The sequence below is a fragment of the Scardinius erythrophthalmus genome (assembly GCF_964197995.2).
Source record: "Scardinius erythrophthalmus genome assembly, chromosome: 9".
NCBI lineage: Eukaryota > Metazoa > Chordata > Actinopteri > Cypriniformes > Leuciscidae > Scardinius > Scardinius erythrophthalmus.
In genome coordinates this window covers 6,118,213-6,132,890 of record NC_138229.1, presented here as the reverse complement: position 1 = coordinate 6,132,890, position 14,678 = coordinate 6,118,213, and the positions used below count along the sequence as shown (strand labels likewise).

At 37.4% G+C, this 14,678-nt stretch overlaps 1 protein-coding gene across 1 annotated transcript; it reads left to right on the top strand.

The window, feature by feature from the left end:
* The first annotated feature begins 666 nt into the window (after positions 1–666).
* On the top strand, positions 667–14,497 carry sema4e (semaphorin 4e). The gene is made up of 15 exons (XM_081374811.1): positions 667–843; positions 4,016–4,338; positions 6,569–6,714; positions 6,856–6,918; positions 7,582–7,680; positions 7,790–7,889; positions 8,045–8,155; positions 9,242–9,393; positions 9,509–9,681; positions 9,792–9,948; positions 10,041–10,263; positions 10,586–10,701; positions 11,280–11,437; positions 11,660–11,712; positions 11,791–14,497. Exons 2-15 carry the CDS (start codon positions 4,224–4,226, stop codon positions 12,414–12,416), a joined length of 2,292 nt encoding a protein of 763 aa, XP_081230937.1. The 5' UTR covers positions 667–843; positions 4,016–4,223; the 3' UTR covers positions 12,417–14,497.
* The last annotated feature ends 181 nt before the right edge of the window (positions 14,498–14,678 follow it).

The following is a 14,678-nucleotide window of genomic DNA, read 5'->3' as shown; positions in this document are numbered from 1 at the left end:
ATGCTTAATAAGTTTGCATTAAGTTTCATGAAATTATGCATAACACCCCTAAAACTGACATCACCAGGTTGCAGTATGTTTTAGCAGGTATAATGACCTCCATATTAAAATAATTTTGTCTGTGAGATGTTAGTGAGATAATGAATATATGCAAGCTAAAAAACCTGATCCAACATACAGTGCCAACAAGTTCATCCGGATTATGTCAAGTTATTGTGAACATTCAAATTGAAACAAGTTGTCATTACATACGAACATTAAAAACAGTTTGGATAGTTCCGATGTTTCTTAAAAAGATGCTGAGGTGAGACCATATGTCTTGTTTTTTCTTCAGTATGAATGAACAAAATGTGTTTTGAAACTGTTGTAGGCTATATCTGAGAAAATAAAAACATTGGTTTCCCTTTTGTTTTCTACAGCAGCAAACTTGGTTTTCTTGAAAATCATATCTTTGATGAAAGCACAATACAGGCTCTCCTACAATCCTCTTTTCTTTAACACACTCACACACACACTCACGCTGACACTTGTAGTGACTTGTTGTGATTGAAGAGCTTCTAAAAGCATGTTTTTCTCGCTCTTTTCTCTCCAGCAGAAGAATGCCTTTGACTCCACACTGCAGGATCTGAGCAGTTTAATGGTCTTTCACACAGAGCAGAAGACACCATGAGCTCCATTCACTGCAGAACTACGACTCGCAACACACTTTCTGCTGTCTCTGACACTTAGACCACATTGATTTGTTTTCTATGGGAGGACTGGAACAGTGTTTGTGTGTGTGAAGAGGAGCCACTCATGTGAGCACAGGAGAAGTGAGAGACTAACAGAGAATTTAGTTGCATGGTGAGTTGATGCTTATACACATTTCTCAGTAATTGCCACAAAACTTATTTTGAGAGGAACTAAGACAAAAACTGTTATGTATGGGAAATTGCTGATTTGTTTACACTTGTGTAAGAGGGAACTATATAGGCTATAGCTTTATTTAAAGTTTTATTTAAGTTTTAGTTCTAGTTAACAACAATAATATGAATAGCTCTGTACAGTACTTAAAAGAATACCATGATATTACCATCATGGTATTGTCCAAAAATGGTATTTGAATGGAAATACTATGATGCAATTTGCTAGGTTTGTCTAGATTCTGTTCATAAATAAGCTTTATATGATTGTAAAGTATACACATTTTTTAATATGCAGATTCAAATCTTCAAATCGACTGCATTTATAAGCCAATTCCCAAAAGGTGTAAACTCTCTGGGTCTGCCATGCTGTCAAAGCATTGCAGCGTTGTCTCAACCATTGGTGTGAGTTTTGGGGCGGGGCGACCTTTGTTTGTTTGAACAATGGCAGAGACGGGGAAATACTTGGGGAAACCTGTTTGAAACGGGTTAGGGTTAAAAGTCCATAGATATAGCAGTCATGTTGTTAACACTAGTGGATACGATGAGGCCTTTTTCTCTGTTTGTTCCGTGTGACATTCGACAAAGCCTATAGGATTTTTCCATTGGCATATTTGGAACAGAATGAAAATCTTTTTGATGAAATCTGAGAGATTTCTGTCCCTCCCTAAACAGCCACGCAACTACCACTTTGACGCTTCAAAAAGTTTAAAAAGAGAACATAGAACGTATCCATAAGAATTGAGCGGTTTAGTCCAAATTTTCTCAAGGGACAATCGCTTTATATGATGATCAGATTTAATTTAGGCTTTTATTCACATGAGCAATCATCAACACACACATCAGTTGTGGTAAACGGAAGCTCAAGAATGTTCGCTTGATGTGCAGGAACCAATGAGGTTCATTCTCGTGTTACGCAGCACGTTTGAGCTTCTGCAGGAACCAATGAGGTTTGTTCTCGCGCATCAAGCAGGTTCGGTTGAGCTTCTGTTTACGTGTACTGATCAATGTTTAAATGTGAATAAAAGTCTAAATTAAATCTGATCATCATATAAAGTGATCGAGTCTCTTCAGAAAATTTGGACTAAACCGTGGTAGTCTCGTAGCTGTCAATGGAGGAAGAGAAAGCCCTCGAATTTCATTAAAAAGATCTTCATTTGTGTTCCGAAGATGAACGAAAATCAGTAACACTTTACAATGAGGTTCATTAGTTAACATTAGTTAATGTATAAACTAACATGAACTAACAAGGAGCAATCCATTTGCTACAGTATTTATTAGTGTTAGATTATAAAAATACAGCTGTTCATTCTTAGTTCATGTTAACTAATGAACCTTATTGTAAAGTGTTATCCGAAAATCGTACGGGTTTGGAACGACATGATGAGGGTGAGTAATTAATGACAGAATTACAATTTTTGGGTGAACTATCCCTCTAATGTCACCAACAACCTCTTTTTAGACTTTTATGTCCTGAAGTCAATTTTGGTTCAGACTGATTTTGCTGCTCAACAAACATTTCTTATTACTAATGTTTTAAACAGTTGTGCTGATCAATTTAATGCATCCTTGATGAATAAAAGTTGTTTCTTAAAAAAAAAAAAAACTACACATACCCATAATGCCTCTCCTGTTCCACTTCATGATGTTTTGATGTAAGAAGCAACACTGTTGGGGGTCAGGTTGAGCTAACCTGCACACTTTCTGAGAATGTTAAGTAGTACTTCCTTATGTGGGTGTTCTTAGACAAAAAAAAAGAGATTAATTTAAGGGATTAAATAATCTTTGGCTCATACTTTATCTAAAATTCCCCAAAAGGTGTAATTTCGGGCTTGTAGTCTGTTAGGCGGTGGTAACTATGATTAGCCTTTTTTAGAAGCTAGTAGGGTAGAAAGTCCCCAATGGTTTAGAAGTGAGCATGTGTTTACATGTACATGTCGTAGTGAAATAGGAGTTCTATCTGATCAGATCTGCATCAGATAGTACATGCTACAGCTCATCACCTATGAAACACTATAATCATGCTCGCAGTGAGTGCACCAATGAGCTCTTGTGTTTCCAGATGTTGGAGGCTTCCAAAGGCTGTGTTTTGAGGGTGCATTCATACATGTGCAGTCATTTCCCTATGGTTTCACAGACAAGGCTTAAAGCCTTGTCTCAGACTAAAATAGATGTTTGAGCTGTCTTAACTGAAAGCAACTTGCACTGAGGTATCTTAAAATATACCGGGACCATTAGTTTGTCTCAAGATGTACAACAGTAAAGTTTTTTTCAAAGGCACGTTTATAAAAGCTACTTAAATGCCCTAATTGATCTAAGGACTAATCCTGTCTTAATCTAAGCCTTGTCTGTGAAACTGGGCCTTTGTGGTTGGTTTCACTGGGACAGGATATGGTTTTGTTGACAGGCCTGGTTGAAACCCAAAACTTGTCACGCATTTACATTTTCTCTAGCACATAACTTTCTCTAGCACAACCTAGAAAATGAGATTTCTAGTAAATTTTACAAATATTTATAAAGAAACGTCAAGTAACATGTAATGTGAAATTCTAAAGTAGAAAGACGCAGTTGTAAAATGTACCCCAATATACTTTGAAATATTTTTACAGTGTAGTTAGTAGTTAACAACTAACTAACATGGGTTACAAAATGGTTTCTGTTTTTTTATTCTTCCTGTTTCTTCATATGTCTGTTAGGTAATGTCTTGTTATGTTTTGAGGCTTTTTGTCAGCGTATTGCCTTGAACAAAACTTTTTAACTTTTCAGATCGTGCATTCATGAGCGTGTCACTTATGAAGCGAGATCTTGGGGGGGTTTTTTTGGGGGGGGGGGTGTAAGACATATATCAGGATGTGGGTGTCTTTTGGTGAGCTGTTCTGGCTTTGTGTCATTTGGTTGCATGAAAAGCAGAACCGTGTGTCTCTGTCAAGGTCTTAAAGAAAAAGCTTTCATCCTCCTCATTAGCATCACTATAGCAGTGACAGAAATACTGCTGCCAGCACCCCTGCCTGTTCACACTTTCCTCTCTCTCTCTCTCTCTCTCTCTCTCTCTCTCTCTCTCTCTCTCTCTCTCTCTCTCTCTCTCTCTCTCTCTCTCTCTCTCTCTCTTTCAGATGGCCTCACAGCGTTCTTTGCTGCTTCTCTGAAGATCCTTCTTTGCAGCTAAAGTCATATATCTCAGTATAGAAGAGCTCTAGACTGAAGCAGGGGAGAAGCAAGGATGAGAAAACTCTGACAGACAGACGACAGAGGAATCTTGCATTCGCACAGTCTTTTAGACCAAAATCACGGACTATTTTTTCATTTTTACTGGATCGCTGAATGATGTTTCTGCTGGCTGTTCTGTGCGTGTTGTACGTCTGGAGTCCAGCAACGCTGATCGTTGGACAGGGACCGACACTGAATGTCATACCTCGGAAAAGAGTGCCAATTAAGAGTAAGTGTAATTTATGACAATTATGTTTGGACATCAAAATACCAGTACTTTGGTACTTTGATGTAAGGTAGTCTCACATCAAAGGGGTGGTGGTGGCGCAATGGATAAGACACATGCCTTTGGTGTGAGAGACCCAGGTTCGAATCCACTGTGAGACACCAATGTGTCCCTGAGCAAGACACTTATCCCCTAGTTGCTCCAGAGGCGTGCGACCTCTGACATATATAGCAATTGTAAGTCGCTTTGGATAAAAGCGTCAGCTAAATGAATAAATGTAAATGTAGTCTCAGAAAATATTTGTGCATGTAAAATGTTTGAATTATGTGCATTAGATATAAAATATCAAATCAAAATCTGCAAGCAAATTATGTTAAAGCCATTGTATGCCATGCATGGTGCTTGATGTCCACATTCATATATCAAGACTCTTAAAGGTAGTTTTTCCAATATATATTTTTATGGTAAAAGATGGATATATAAATTGAAAGTTAGCGTTTCTCTAAACATTATTTTGATTTATTTATTTATTAAAAACTGTTGTAATTATAAGTCGTCACATTTATTTATATAGCGCTTTATACAAAACATACTTTTCAAAGCTGCTTCACATTAATAAACAAAAAAATAACAGTGTTAAATTAATCAATTATGAAATCAACTCAATTGCAGCTGTAAAGAAGCTCTACAGAAGATAATAGTGTAATTATTCAGCTCAAATCAATTCAATTCGATAACAGTGTCGATGTTGCAGAGTTAGTGGCATTATCCAGCTTAATTCAGTTAAAAAAAATTCTCATTGGATAGTGTCAGTATTGTAAAATGTACATTTTACCAATTTTAAACCACATCAATCTTAATAATTAGTGATTTTGTATAATCATTTACAAGTGATATATAATTGTTAACGAGGGCAGGAAGTTCAGATGTGCATAATCATTAAGCAGGTTTTCTTTTACATGTAAAATGGGCCAAAAGAGATTTAACTCACAATGAAGAGTCAATATTAAATGCCAAGGAGATGGATGCAATACTATGGAAACTGTAAAATTAAGGTGTGACCTTTGGTCAAGCATTGCTCATTAGTGCAGCCGGGTCACCAAAAACAGGTTTAGAAGAAAAGACGCATGTTAACTGCAAAAGAGTTTCCATTGGTTTCACGCTTAATTCTTCACCTTAATTCTCAGTCTCCAGAGCCACCATTTTCCAGAACTGCAAACTACCTGGAGTCTCCAGAAGTACAAGGTGTCAGGTTCTCATGACTTTGCCAAGGCAAGGAATCCTGAAACATGACCCACACTTGATAAAAATTACAAGTGTTGTGAAATAGTTTTATGGACAGATTGGTTAACTCATAAGGTACCAGCACAAGTCTTTCAGGGAAGGAGATCAACTCCCAAATCATACTGCCAGATTCTGGAAGATAAATTCTTCAAACTGTGGTGCAAGAGGAAGAGGTTCTGCTCTAACCTATCTGTCTATAAAGCCATTCAGTCTTCATGTATTTCACAACTCTTCAGCTAGTGATTCTTATTAAGTGTGGGTCATGTTTCAGGATTCTTTACCTTAGCAAAATCTCTGAGAACCTGGTACCTTGTGCTTCTGGAGACTTTAAGTAGGTCGCAGTTCTGGAAAATGGTGGCACTTGAAACTAAAGGGTTTCTGATGGTTTCGCACCTAATTATTAGTCTTTTGCAGTTAATATATTTTCTTCACAACCTGTTTTTTGTGACCCTGCTGTCCAAAGGAGCGTTTCTTGTCCAATGGTCACATCTTAATTTTGCATTTCTATAGCATCACATCAGTTCTCATTGGCTTTGAATAAATTCTCTTCAGTGTGAGTTAAATCACTCACTTTTTGGTCCATTCTATATGTGAAAGAAAACCTGCTTTATAATTAAACACATCTGAATATAGGGTGTTGTTCATTTCCAGCCCTCATTAACAATTATATATCACTTATAAAATATTATATAAAAAATTAAGATTGATGTGGTGTGGCGATGTGCTTGAAATAAAAACATGATCAGAATATCGACTTGCATAATAATTATGCACGCACCGTATTTCTGTATATTTAAATTCCAACTGAGCAAGCCAAAGGTGACAGATGAGATACAGGACTACGTTTCTTTGTTTTCAAACAACATTTAGTTGTTCTGTGTGTGACATTTCCATTTTTGGCAAACGTTTGCAACTCCTTCCCTTGACTGTGGCTTTCATTTGTTGCTAGGTAATGGAAGACGTTTGTTTCGTGAGGAGGGTTTTTGGAACTACACCACTATGCTTCTGCGGGAAGACCTCAACATGCTCATCCTGGGTGCCAGGGATGCCATTTTTGCCCTCGATCTAGATGACATTACAGTCAAGAAGGCCATGGTGAGGTCTTAAATGCATAGTTATAAAAGCTTCTTATGCTGTGATAAAGTTGTTCACCAAGTCATTAAATATCATTCTGCAGTGATTTTTTTTGTGTAGTATACAGGGATGATGATGATAAGTTGTGTTGTTTTTCCTCAGGTGAATTGGCCAGTCACAACACAGCAGCAAAAAGACTGTGTCAATAAAGGAAAAGATGCTACGGTGAGTTTTCACATTTGAAATTCAATAAAACAGGTGCATTTTTTGGCTCACATATATTTATATATACATGTGCAAAAAAATGTTTGGACAAATAATTCCTTGCACCAGCTTTTATTGTGTCTTATTATCTGTCTTGCTATATATTTGCAGATATGTACACTTTGATCTCCTGAAGTGTATTAATTTATTGTGAATGCAGAATATTCAGTTTATTAAAGTTTTAAGACATTCTTTGTCTGATAAAATGTTTTTAAAATTTACTTAAATTATATTTTCAAAATTTCATTTATGGAATGATCTTTATTTTTTATAAATGCAAAATGTGTCATTGCATAGATACTGCATGAATTTTATATTTTATGCAAATATCAAGGTGACAAGATGTTTAAGGATGTTTTAAGACTGTCTAACCAAAGCAACATGCAAGAAAGTACAACCTGCATGTATTGATAATTCCAGCAGATATCGACAGATGTAAATCAAGTACTAAGTAAAAGCCAAAAACACCCACATGAACGTATTTTCTAAGAACACACAGGAAAGGGAAGCGTTTGGTTCTGCTTGGTTAGACATCGTGGTCAGAATTGAGAATAGGTATTTTTTTACACAAAGATCACATCATTTATTTGTTTCCCATGACCACTTTGTTGTTTTTTTCTTTAGAATGAGTGCAAAAACTATATCAGAATTCTTCATAAAAATAAAGATGGCAGTATGTATGTTTGTGGAACCAAAGCATTCAACCCATCCTGTGGCAATTTGGTGAGTCTCATCTGTTGTAATCAGTGTTAGAGATAGACTACAAACATAGAATGTGCAGTATACAGTGTTTAATTTTTTTTTTTTTTTTTTTTTTGCATGTTATTCTTAGTTCTATGCAAATGGTCAGCTGAATTTACAGAACAAGTCAGAAGAAGGGAAGGGGAAATGTCCGTTTGATCCTTTTCAACGATACACGTCTGAGATGGTTGGTACGTATTGACTCTGTTTACCATAATTTTGCCAGTTAAAAACAGATTAGGCACAATTGACAGTTCTACTGACAAGATCATATGGACTCATATGCAACTATCAACAAGAGTTAATTTAGTGCCAATAGTTTCCACATCATCTTTTTCTCTTGCAGATGGAGCGTTATACACCGCCACTGCAACAAACTTCCGGGGCTTAGAGCCAGTTATGATGCGCAGCACAGATGAAAACATACGGACTGAGTCTACAAGCGCCTGGCTTAATGGTGAGATAATGGGGATGTCTAAACAAACCTTCAACCACAGTGTGCTAATGACAGTTAGAACACATTAGGAGTCTCGTTGCAATACCTTGCAACACCCTGGCAAACACCACTCGCATTCATATTTTTTTTGCTATTTTTATTAGCCAAAGAGTCTTAATAAGCTTGGATATAGTTATTTGTTAGCATGCCCATTCATTTCAATTAAAGAAAGTACACATCCTGAATGCTAAAATCTTTGCTTCATGGGCATTCATTCCCTGAAATATTTTGGTGCCAATTCATAGTTTTCAATCACGAAGAACTGGAGTGCAAAACATCCATAGAACTGCAGCATAGGCCTGTCAGTTTTTCCGTCTGTTTCAAGCCATTAATATTCAGATCACCTCTTAAGAGAAGAAAAACAAAGATATGTGAACAAACTGCAAGTTTCGGGAACTTGCAATCAATTTACAGAACCTGTTGCAGTATTTCAGTGGAACCTTCAGTAACACTTCATGTGAAAATGAAAAACACTTAGCCCTAAGGCACTTAACTCTAAGGCATGCTTATAAAAGCTACTTAAATGTCCTAATTGAACTAAAGCCTAATCTTGGCTTAATCTAAACCCTGTCTGTGAAACCAGGCCTTAAAGTGGCTGTGATATTAATGAATCAAATGAACTATACACCTTATTGATTATGCATACTATATAAAAGCAAGCAAGTACATAAGCCGAGTATATGAGTGCAGTGTAAATGCTTGACATGAAACTTTATGCATTGCGTTCAAATTCTGGGTTTAGCTGCTTGTGAATAGTATGTTTTATTAATAAGGTGTACTGAACAGAAACCCAATGTATAAAAGTATGCAGACATGGTTAGTGGTTCAGTTGTCATTAAAAATAAGCATAAAGTGCCTTTCACCATGATTGTTGTAATTGTTGGTGCCAGAGATGTAGTCATAGAGGTAGAGAGGAGTGTGCTGATCGCAGTCATTTCCAGAGAATGATTTGAAAGCACAAAAAACTGCAGTTATGCGGGTAAAAACACATTAAAGGTGACTGGAAGTTCATTGTGACTGAAATATGTAATTAATTTGTCATTTAAGAACCAAATTTTGTCTACATGGCCCACATCCCGGAGGGAGAATCGAACCTAGCGGGGGATGACGACAAGATCTATCTGTTCTTCAGTGAGACCGCAGTGGAATATGATTCATACAGCAAGGTGGACGTCTCTCGGGTGGCTCGCGTCTGCAAGGTAAACTCCCTTGGAGTCATTTCTATATGCTTAACCGATGTCAAGGAACATTACAGCATTTCCTGTCAATACCACATATGACAGCTACTCAAAGTGATATAATTTTTCTATGCAGGGAGACTTGGGTGGGCAGAGGACGTTGCAAAAGAAATGGACATCATTTCTAAAAGCGAGGCTTGACTGTCCCGTTCCAAACATTAACCTGCCTCTTCTGGTCCAGGACATGTTCCACTTGTGCCAAGGTGACTGGACCACCTGCATCTTTTATGGTGTTTTTACTCTACAATTGTAAGTTTGAGCTCTTTGATTTTGTTTAAAGCATATCTCAATTACTTGCACTCTCAAACCAAACTTTTAAAGATTTGATGCTACAAACCATTGAAACTGATGTTCGACAGAGACTCCTCTCAATACTCTGCAGTATGTGCATACACAATTGAAGACATCAAGAGGGTGTTCTCAGAGAGCAAGTTTAAGGCTCCTTTTACCGTCGAGACGTCGTTTGTGAAGTGGGCGATGTATTCGACCGAACTACCTGACCCTCGACCTGGAGCAGTGAGTCTTCTAGTTCAATAATTGTGTTTGGCACTCGTTCAGTAATACTGGATGCCAAAGTTCATTAACGTTCTCTTTGCTTCTCACTAAAGTGCATTGATAATCATGCCAGAGAAAAGGGCTTCACCAAAACCCTGGATCTGCCGGACAAAACGCTGCAATTCATTAAAGAAAAACCTCTGCTGGACCAGGCCGTCTCGCCCATTGGAAAGAAAGCCCTGCTGGTGAAGAGCGGCATTGCTTTCACTCGAATTGTGGTGGCCACAGCGACTGCCTTGAACGGGAGCAGCCATCACGTCATGCTCATTGGCACAAGTAAAGATGCCCTTGTGTTAATCTATAGTTGTTGGTTTTTTAATTAGTAAACCCTCAAAATAAATTTAAATATGTTATACAAAATGTGTTTAATTGTCAGAAATGTTTTCTTTATGCAAAATTATTATTAATTAACATATTTTTTTTGTGATGTTCACCCAATGATCTTTCTATGTACATTATTACTAATACAGATATATATTTATATTCTAATACAGAATATAATTAATATGATATGATTAATATTCAAGCCATTTAAAGGCATCTTCAGCTGTGTAAGTGTGTTTAACTGAGATTGTTTTCTTGTCTTGTTATGTATCAGAGAGCGGTTCAGTGCTGAAAGCTGTGAATTATGAGGGAGAGATGGTTATTATGGAAGAGATTCAGGTCTTTGAGCCCTCAGAGCCCATCAAGATACTGCGACTTTCCAACACCACGGTAAAAAGCAGATCGATGTGTTTATTTCTCACTTAGCAACGTCATGAGCTGTGTCTGTTTCTGTCAGCAAAGCTCATTTTAATCCTGTAACTCATTTGGTAAAACAGCAATGCCAAAGTCATGGGTTGAATGGCATTCTAAGTCAAATCTTAAATACCAGTTAACAATTATTTTCTGTATTTTCTGTCACATGATCCTTCGGGAAATCATTCTAATATGCTGATTTGCTGCTCAAATGACATTTATTATTATTATCAATGTTGAAAACAGTGGTGCTTCATATTTTTTGTGAAAACTGTGATGCATTATTTGATGAACAGAACATTCAAAACAACAATTAACAAAATAAAACAAAATAACAATATCAATTTAATGCATCCTTGTTGAATAAAAGTTAATTTCTTTAAAATATATATATATTACTGACCTTAAACTGGTGCTGTGTCGGCCATGTGTTGTTCTAAACTAAAGGATTATTTTGGGTTATGTATGTTCATCTGGGACAAATCTAAATAATTGTAATCTCTATTATTGTCTATAGAGATGTTAAGTTATGTGTGATGTTATCCTAACAACAGCTGTACGTGGGTTCGGAGGTGGGCGTGGCGCAGCTGTCCATTAGTGAATGTGGGCGGTACCACGCGTGTCTGGACTGTGTTCTGGCCAGGGATCCGTACTGTGGCTGGGACCTCAACACCGACCGCTGCTCTACCATAGACAGCACCCACAGAACCAGGTCAAAAGACAAATATAATAAATATAATATATGCAATATGGTGATGGAAATTTCACAGGAAAATGTTTAAATGTCAGAAAAATTTATGTACAAATTCTTTATGCATATAGTTCTTTATGCATATATTTTTAAGTGATATTTTCGCACACCATTGTCTACTACACCATTACAAATATTGATATTGGAATATTACTGATTGCTGTAATATTTTTTCATCCACAGCACCATTATTCAGAGTTTGAGTGACGGTGACGCCAGTCAATGTCCACCAATAGGTAATTGTAATACAGTATATCCCAAAATCTTTATTCTGTTTGTTTTGGTAGAATCTACATCTAGACCTTGTATTACAGGTGGCAGTAAGCTAGTCAACATCTCGTTTTTCCACGGCAATACCGTGAAGCTGCTGTGCCAACCTTATTCCAACCTGGCAAAGGTTCACTGGCAGCTGAACGGACGACCGATCAGACCGTCAGACACCTTCCAGATCCTCTCGGACAGCCTAATGATCATCAACGCCTCTGCAGAAGCCAGCGGCCACTACACCTGCAGTTCTGTCGAGGGGAAACACAAGGTCCAGCACGAAGCATATGATCTAAAAATGTGGTCAGGACCCGGGACTACAGCATCCCTCAGTGACGTTAAGGGAAAAGAGAACACCCTAGTGGCTATAGTGGTGATACTGTCTTTAATCCTAGCTATGCTAGTAATCTGGAACTTCTGGAAAGGGCATTTACCTTTGCCGTGTTGCAACAGTAGGGTAAAGGACACGACGAACAGGTGCGGTGACGAGAGGTTCTCTGCAAACCAGGCTCAACAAAATAAAGTAGCATCATCAACAGTGAACATGAACAGCAACAACAACTATGCAAACATCCAGAGGTGTTCCACAGAAACAGACAGACTCTCAACCACGGTTGGTTCCTCAGGTCAGACTCAGATCTCATTGAGATATATAGATGATGAATCAGAGATCTGAGATTGTTTTTATGCACGGACTTGCTAATGCGGCTAATGTGACGCTTCATCATTTAAATGCAGAACAAGCCCACAGGTGCTGGTTCCTCTTTTGCACCTGCTAACTCTTGACTAAACTGCTGTTTTGACCCACTTTGTGTCCTTGATGAATTGCCTTTCATTCTAAATGCCAAATGTCCAATGGACAAAAAAGACACTGAACCAGACTTTTTAAGCATAAAGCCTGTCCACATTGCAGCTTATACTGGCAAAGAACTGCTAAAGTCCCTTCAAAGTCAAATCACTCGGTGGCCATATTTGTAACGCCACTAGGCAGCTATTTCAGTCATGCAAAACCAGCTTTAGTGTCTGTCAAACTGCTTGGCAATATTTCAAATTATATTTTTCAAGCTGCCTCATGAATGTTGTTGCTTGCGTTTAAAATAGCATTTAAAAAGCTAACTGTTTTTGGTTTAATAGCTTAAAAGTATTCGTCAAGAGAAATCGCGCCAATCATTGATGCTTACATGGTTATGGCTTGCATCATGTAAGAGGAATTACAAGCTGAGCCAAGTATCTTACAAGCATCTCCCGAGCTCCAGAACACATCAAAAACATTTGTGGAGTCGGTTTATAGGCTCTCCCCTATTCCCAAATCATACACAACTACATCACATAGGCTACTAGCAGCCATACAGCATGCACGTATACTCACACACACAAATACACTCTAGTGGTTTTTGTTGAACCAAATGGCCCTGCTGTTTCCTCACTATACACCAAATTATTTGCACAGCCGACTTTTTTTTATCTGAAACTATAGCAGTAAATACCCTGTACCCACACTTGTGATCGTAATCACTTGAGAGCGCACATACGTGATGGGAAATAAGTGTGCAAGACTGACCTCAAAGCACACTAAATCCATCTCTAATACTGCTTCAGAACGGTATTTAAAGCTGTGTATCCCATCATTTTCAAGAACTTGTGTGCCCTAAAGATTGTGAGGAAAACTATCCAGTGCAAGTTAAATGAATTAGATACAACATTTCATTCTTGCAGTCTTCATGTCGCTTGAACACTTACAGGAAATATGTCATCGTAGTTATCAGGTGCAAAGACCACAAGTGTGGGTATTTGGACAGGCCCATTATAATACTTTTGGAACCACTCACTTAGACAGGAAATGATCATCTTATCAAGCGACCCTACCACATGTGTTTTATAAAATAGATTATACCACAATATGAGAAATAACGCAGAAGGAGTATCCACAAACTGATTCTCAGAAATCAGTAAAGCCATGTAAAGAGTTAGGGGTCGTTCACACAGAACGCGTTATGCATTACACTGCACTTTTTTTTTTTTTGTCAACATGCACTAGAAAGATGTCTTTGAACGTAGCACTAACGTCTTTTGCTGCGTCTTGCGCATGACAAATGCAGTACTCGAGATAAAAGAAAACATTGTGTGTGAATGGCCTCTCAGTGATAAGAATTGCATCCTGTCCAAAATGAATAAATACTGATTATTTCACTGGCCTAAAGGGCCATTCACACAGAACGCATTTTTGCAAGGGCAGTGCATGGAATAAAAAAAAAAGTAAGCACAATGGTCAAACAAGTCAGTCTAGCATAAGTTTAAATAGAAAAACAATAGAAAAGGAGTGCAGTGGAATAAAAAGTATTTTGTGTTAACGGCCCCTAACAAGGCCAAAAATACTGTTCTGCTCATAAATATGTGCTTTACTTGCTAGTAAGTGCCGCAAACAAACTGAATCAAATCCAGTGATTAGTTCTCCCTCAGAAGTGATCATTTATTAACTCAGAATCTTGTAAACATGATTTTTTTCCCCAGGTCGGCTGATAAAAAACATGAGCCCTGCAGTCTGAGGCAAGAGACTATTTTGATTCTATTTCAGGACAATTGTATGGGTCGTTTTCCTGTTTTAGGGGAACCCTTCAGGGGTAAAATTAATGATGTCTTGTTAAAACCTGCGGTGGGTGTTGCAACAAACCCATGTATGTTGCCTTTAAAGGAAATTCCACATGGACAAGAATGAACTTCCTGTATCTTCAGGATGCCAAGACAAGTGTCAAATGACTGCATCTTAGTCAAAGTTTCATGTAGCTCATGTTACATGTTTTTAATGAATGTATAATGAATGTACAGCAGAAACTTGTTTTTATATATGATAAATAAAATTAATTTATATATTATAAAAAAATATTAATATGAGTTTCTGCTGTACATTCATTTATATATATATATATATATATATATA

Excerpts from the sequence above, each read along its gene's own strand:
- sema4e (XM_081374811.1), top strand. The coding sequence starts at position 4,224 with ATGATGTTTCTGCTGGCTGTTCTGTGCGTGTTGTACGTCTGGAGTCCA. Across the intron at positions 4,339-6,568 it reads GAAAAGAGTGCCAATTAAGA|GTAATGGAAGACGTTTGTTT; the intron begins GTAAGTGTAATT and ends ATTTGTTGCTAG. Across the intron at positions 10,702-11,279 it reads TGCGACTTTCCAACACCACG|CTGTACGTGGGTTCGGAGGT; the intron begins GTAAAAAGCAGA and ends TCCTAACAACAG.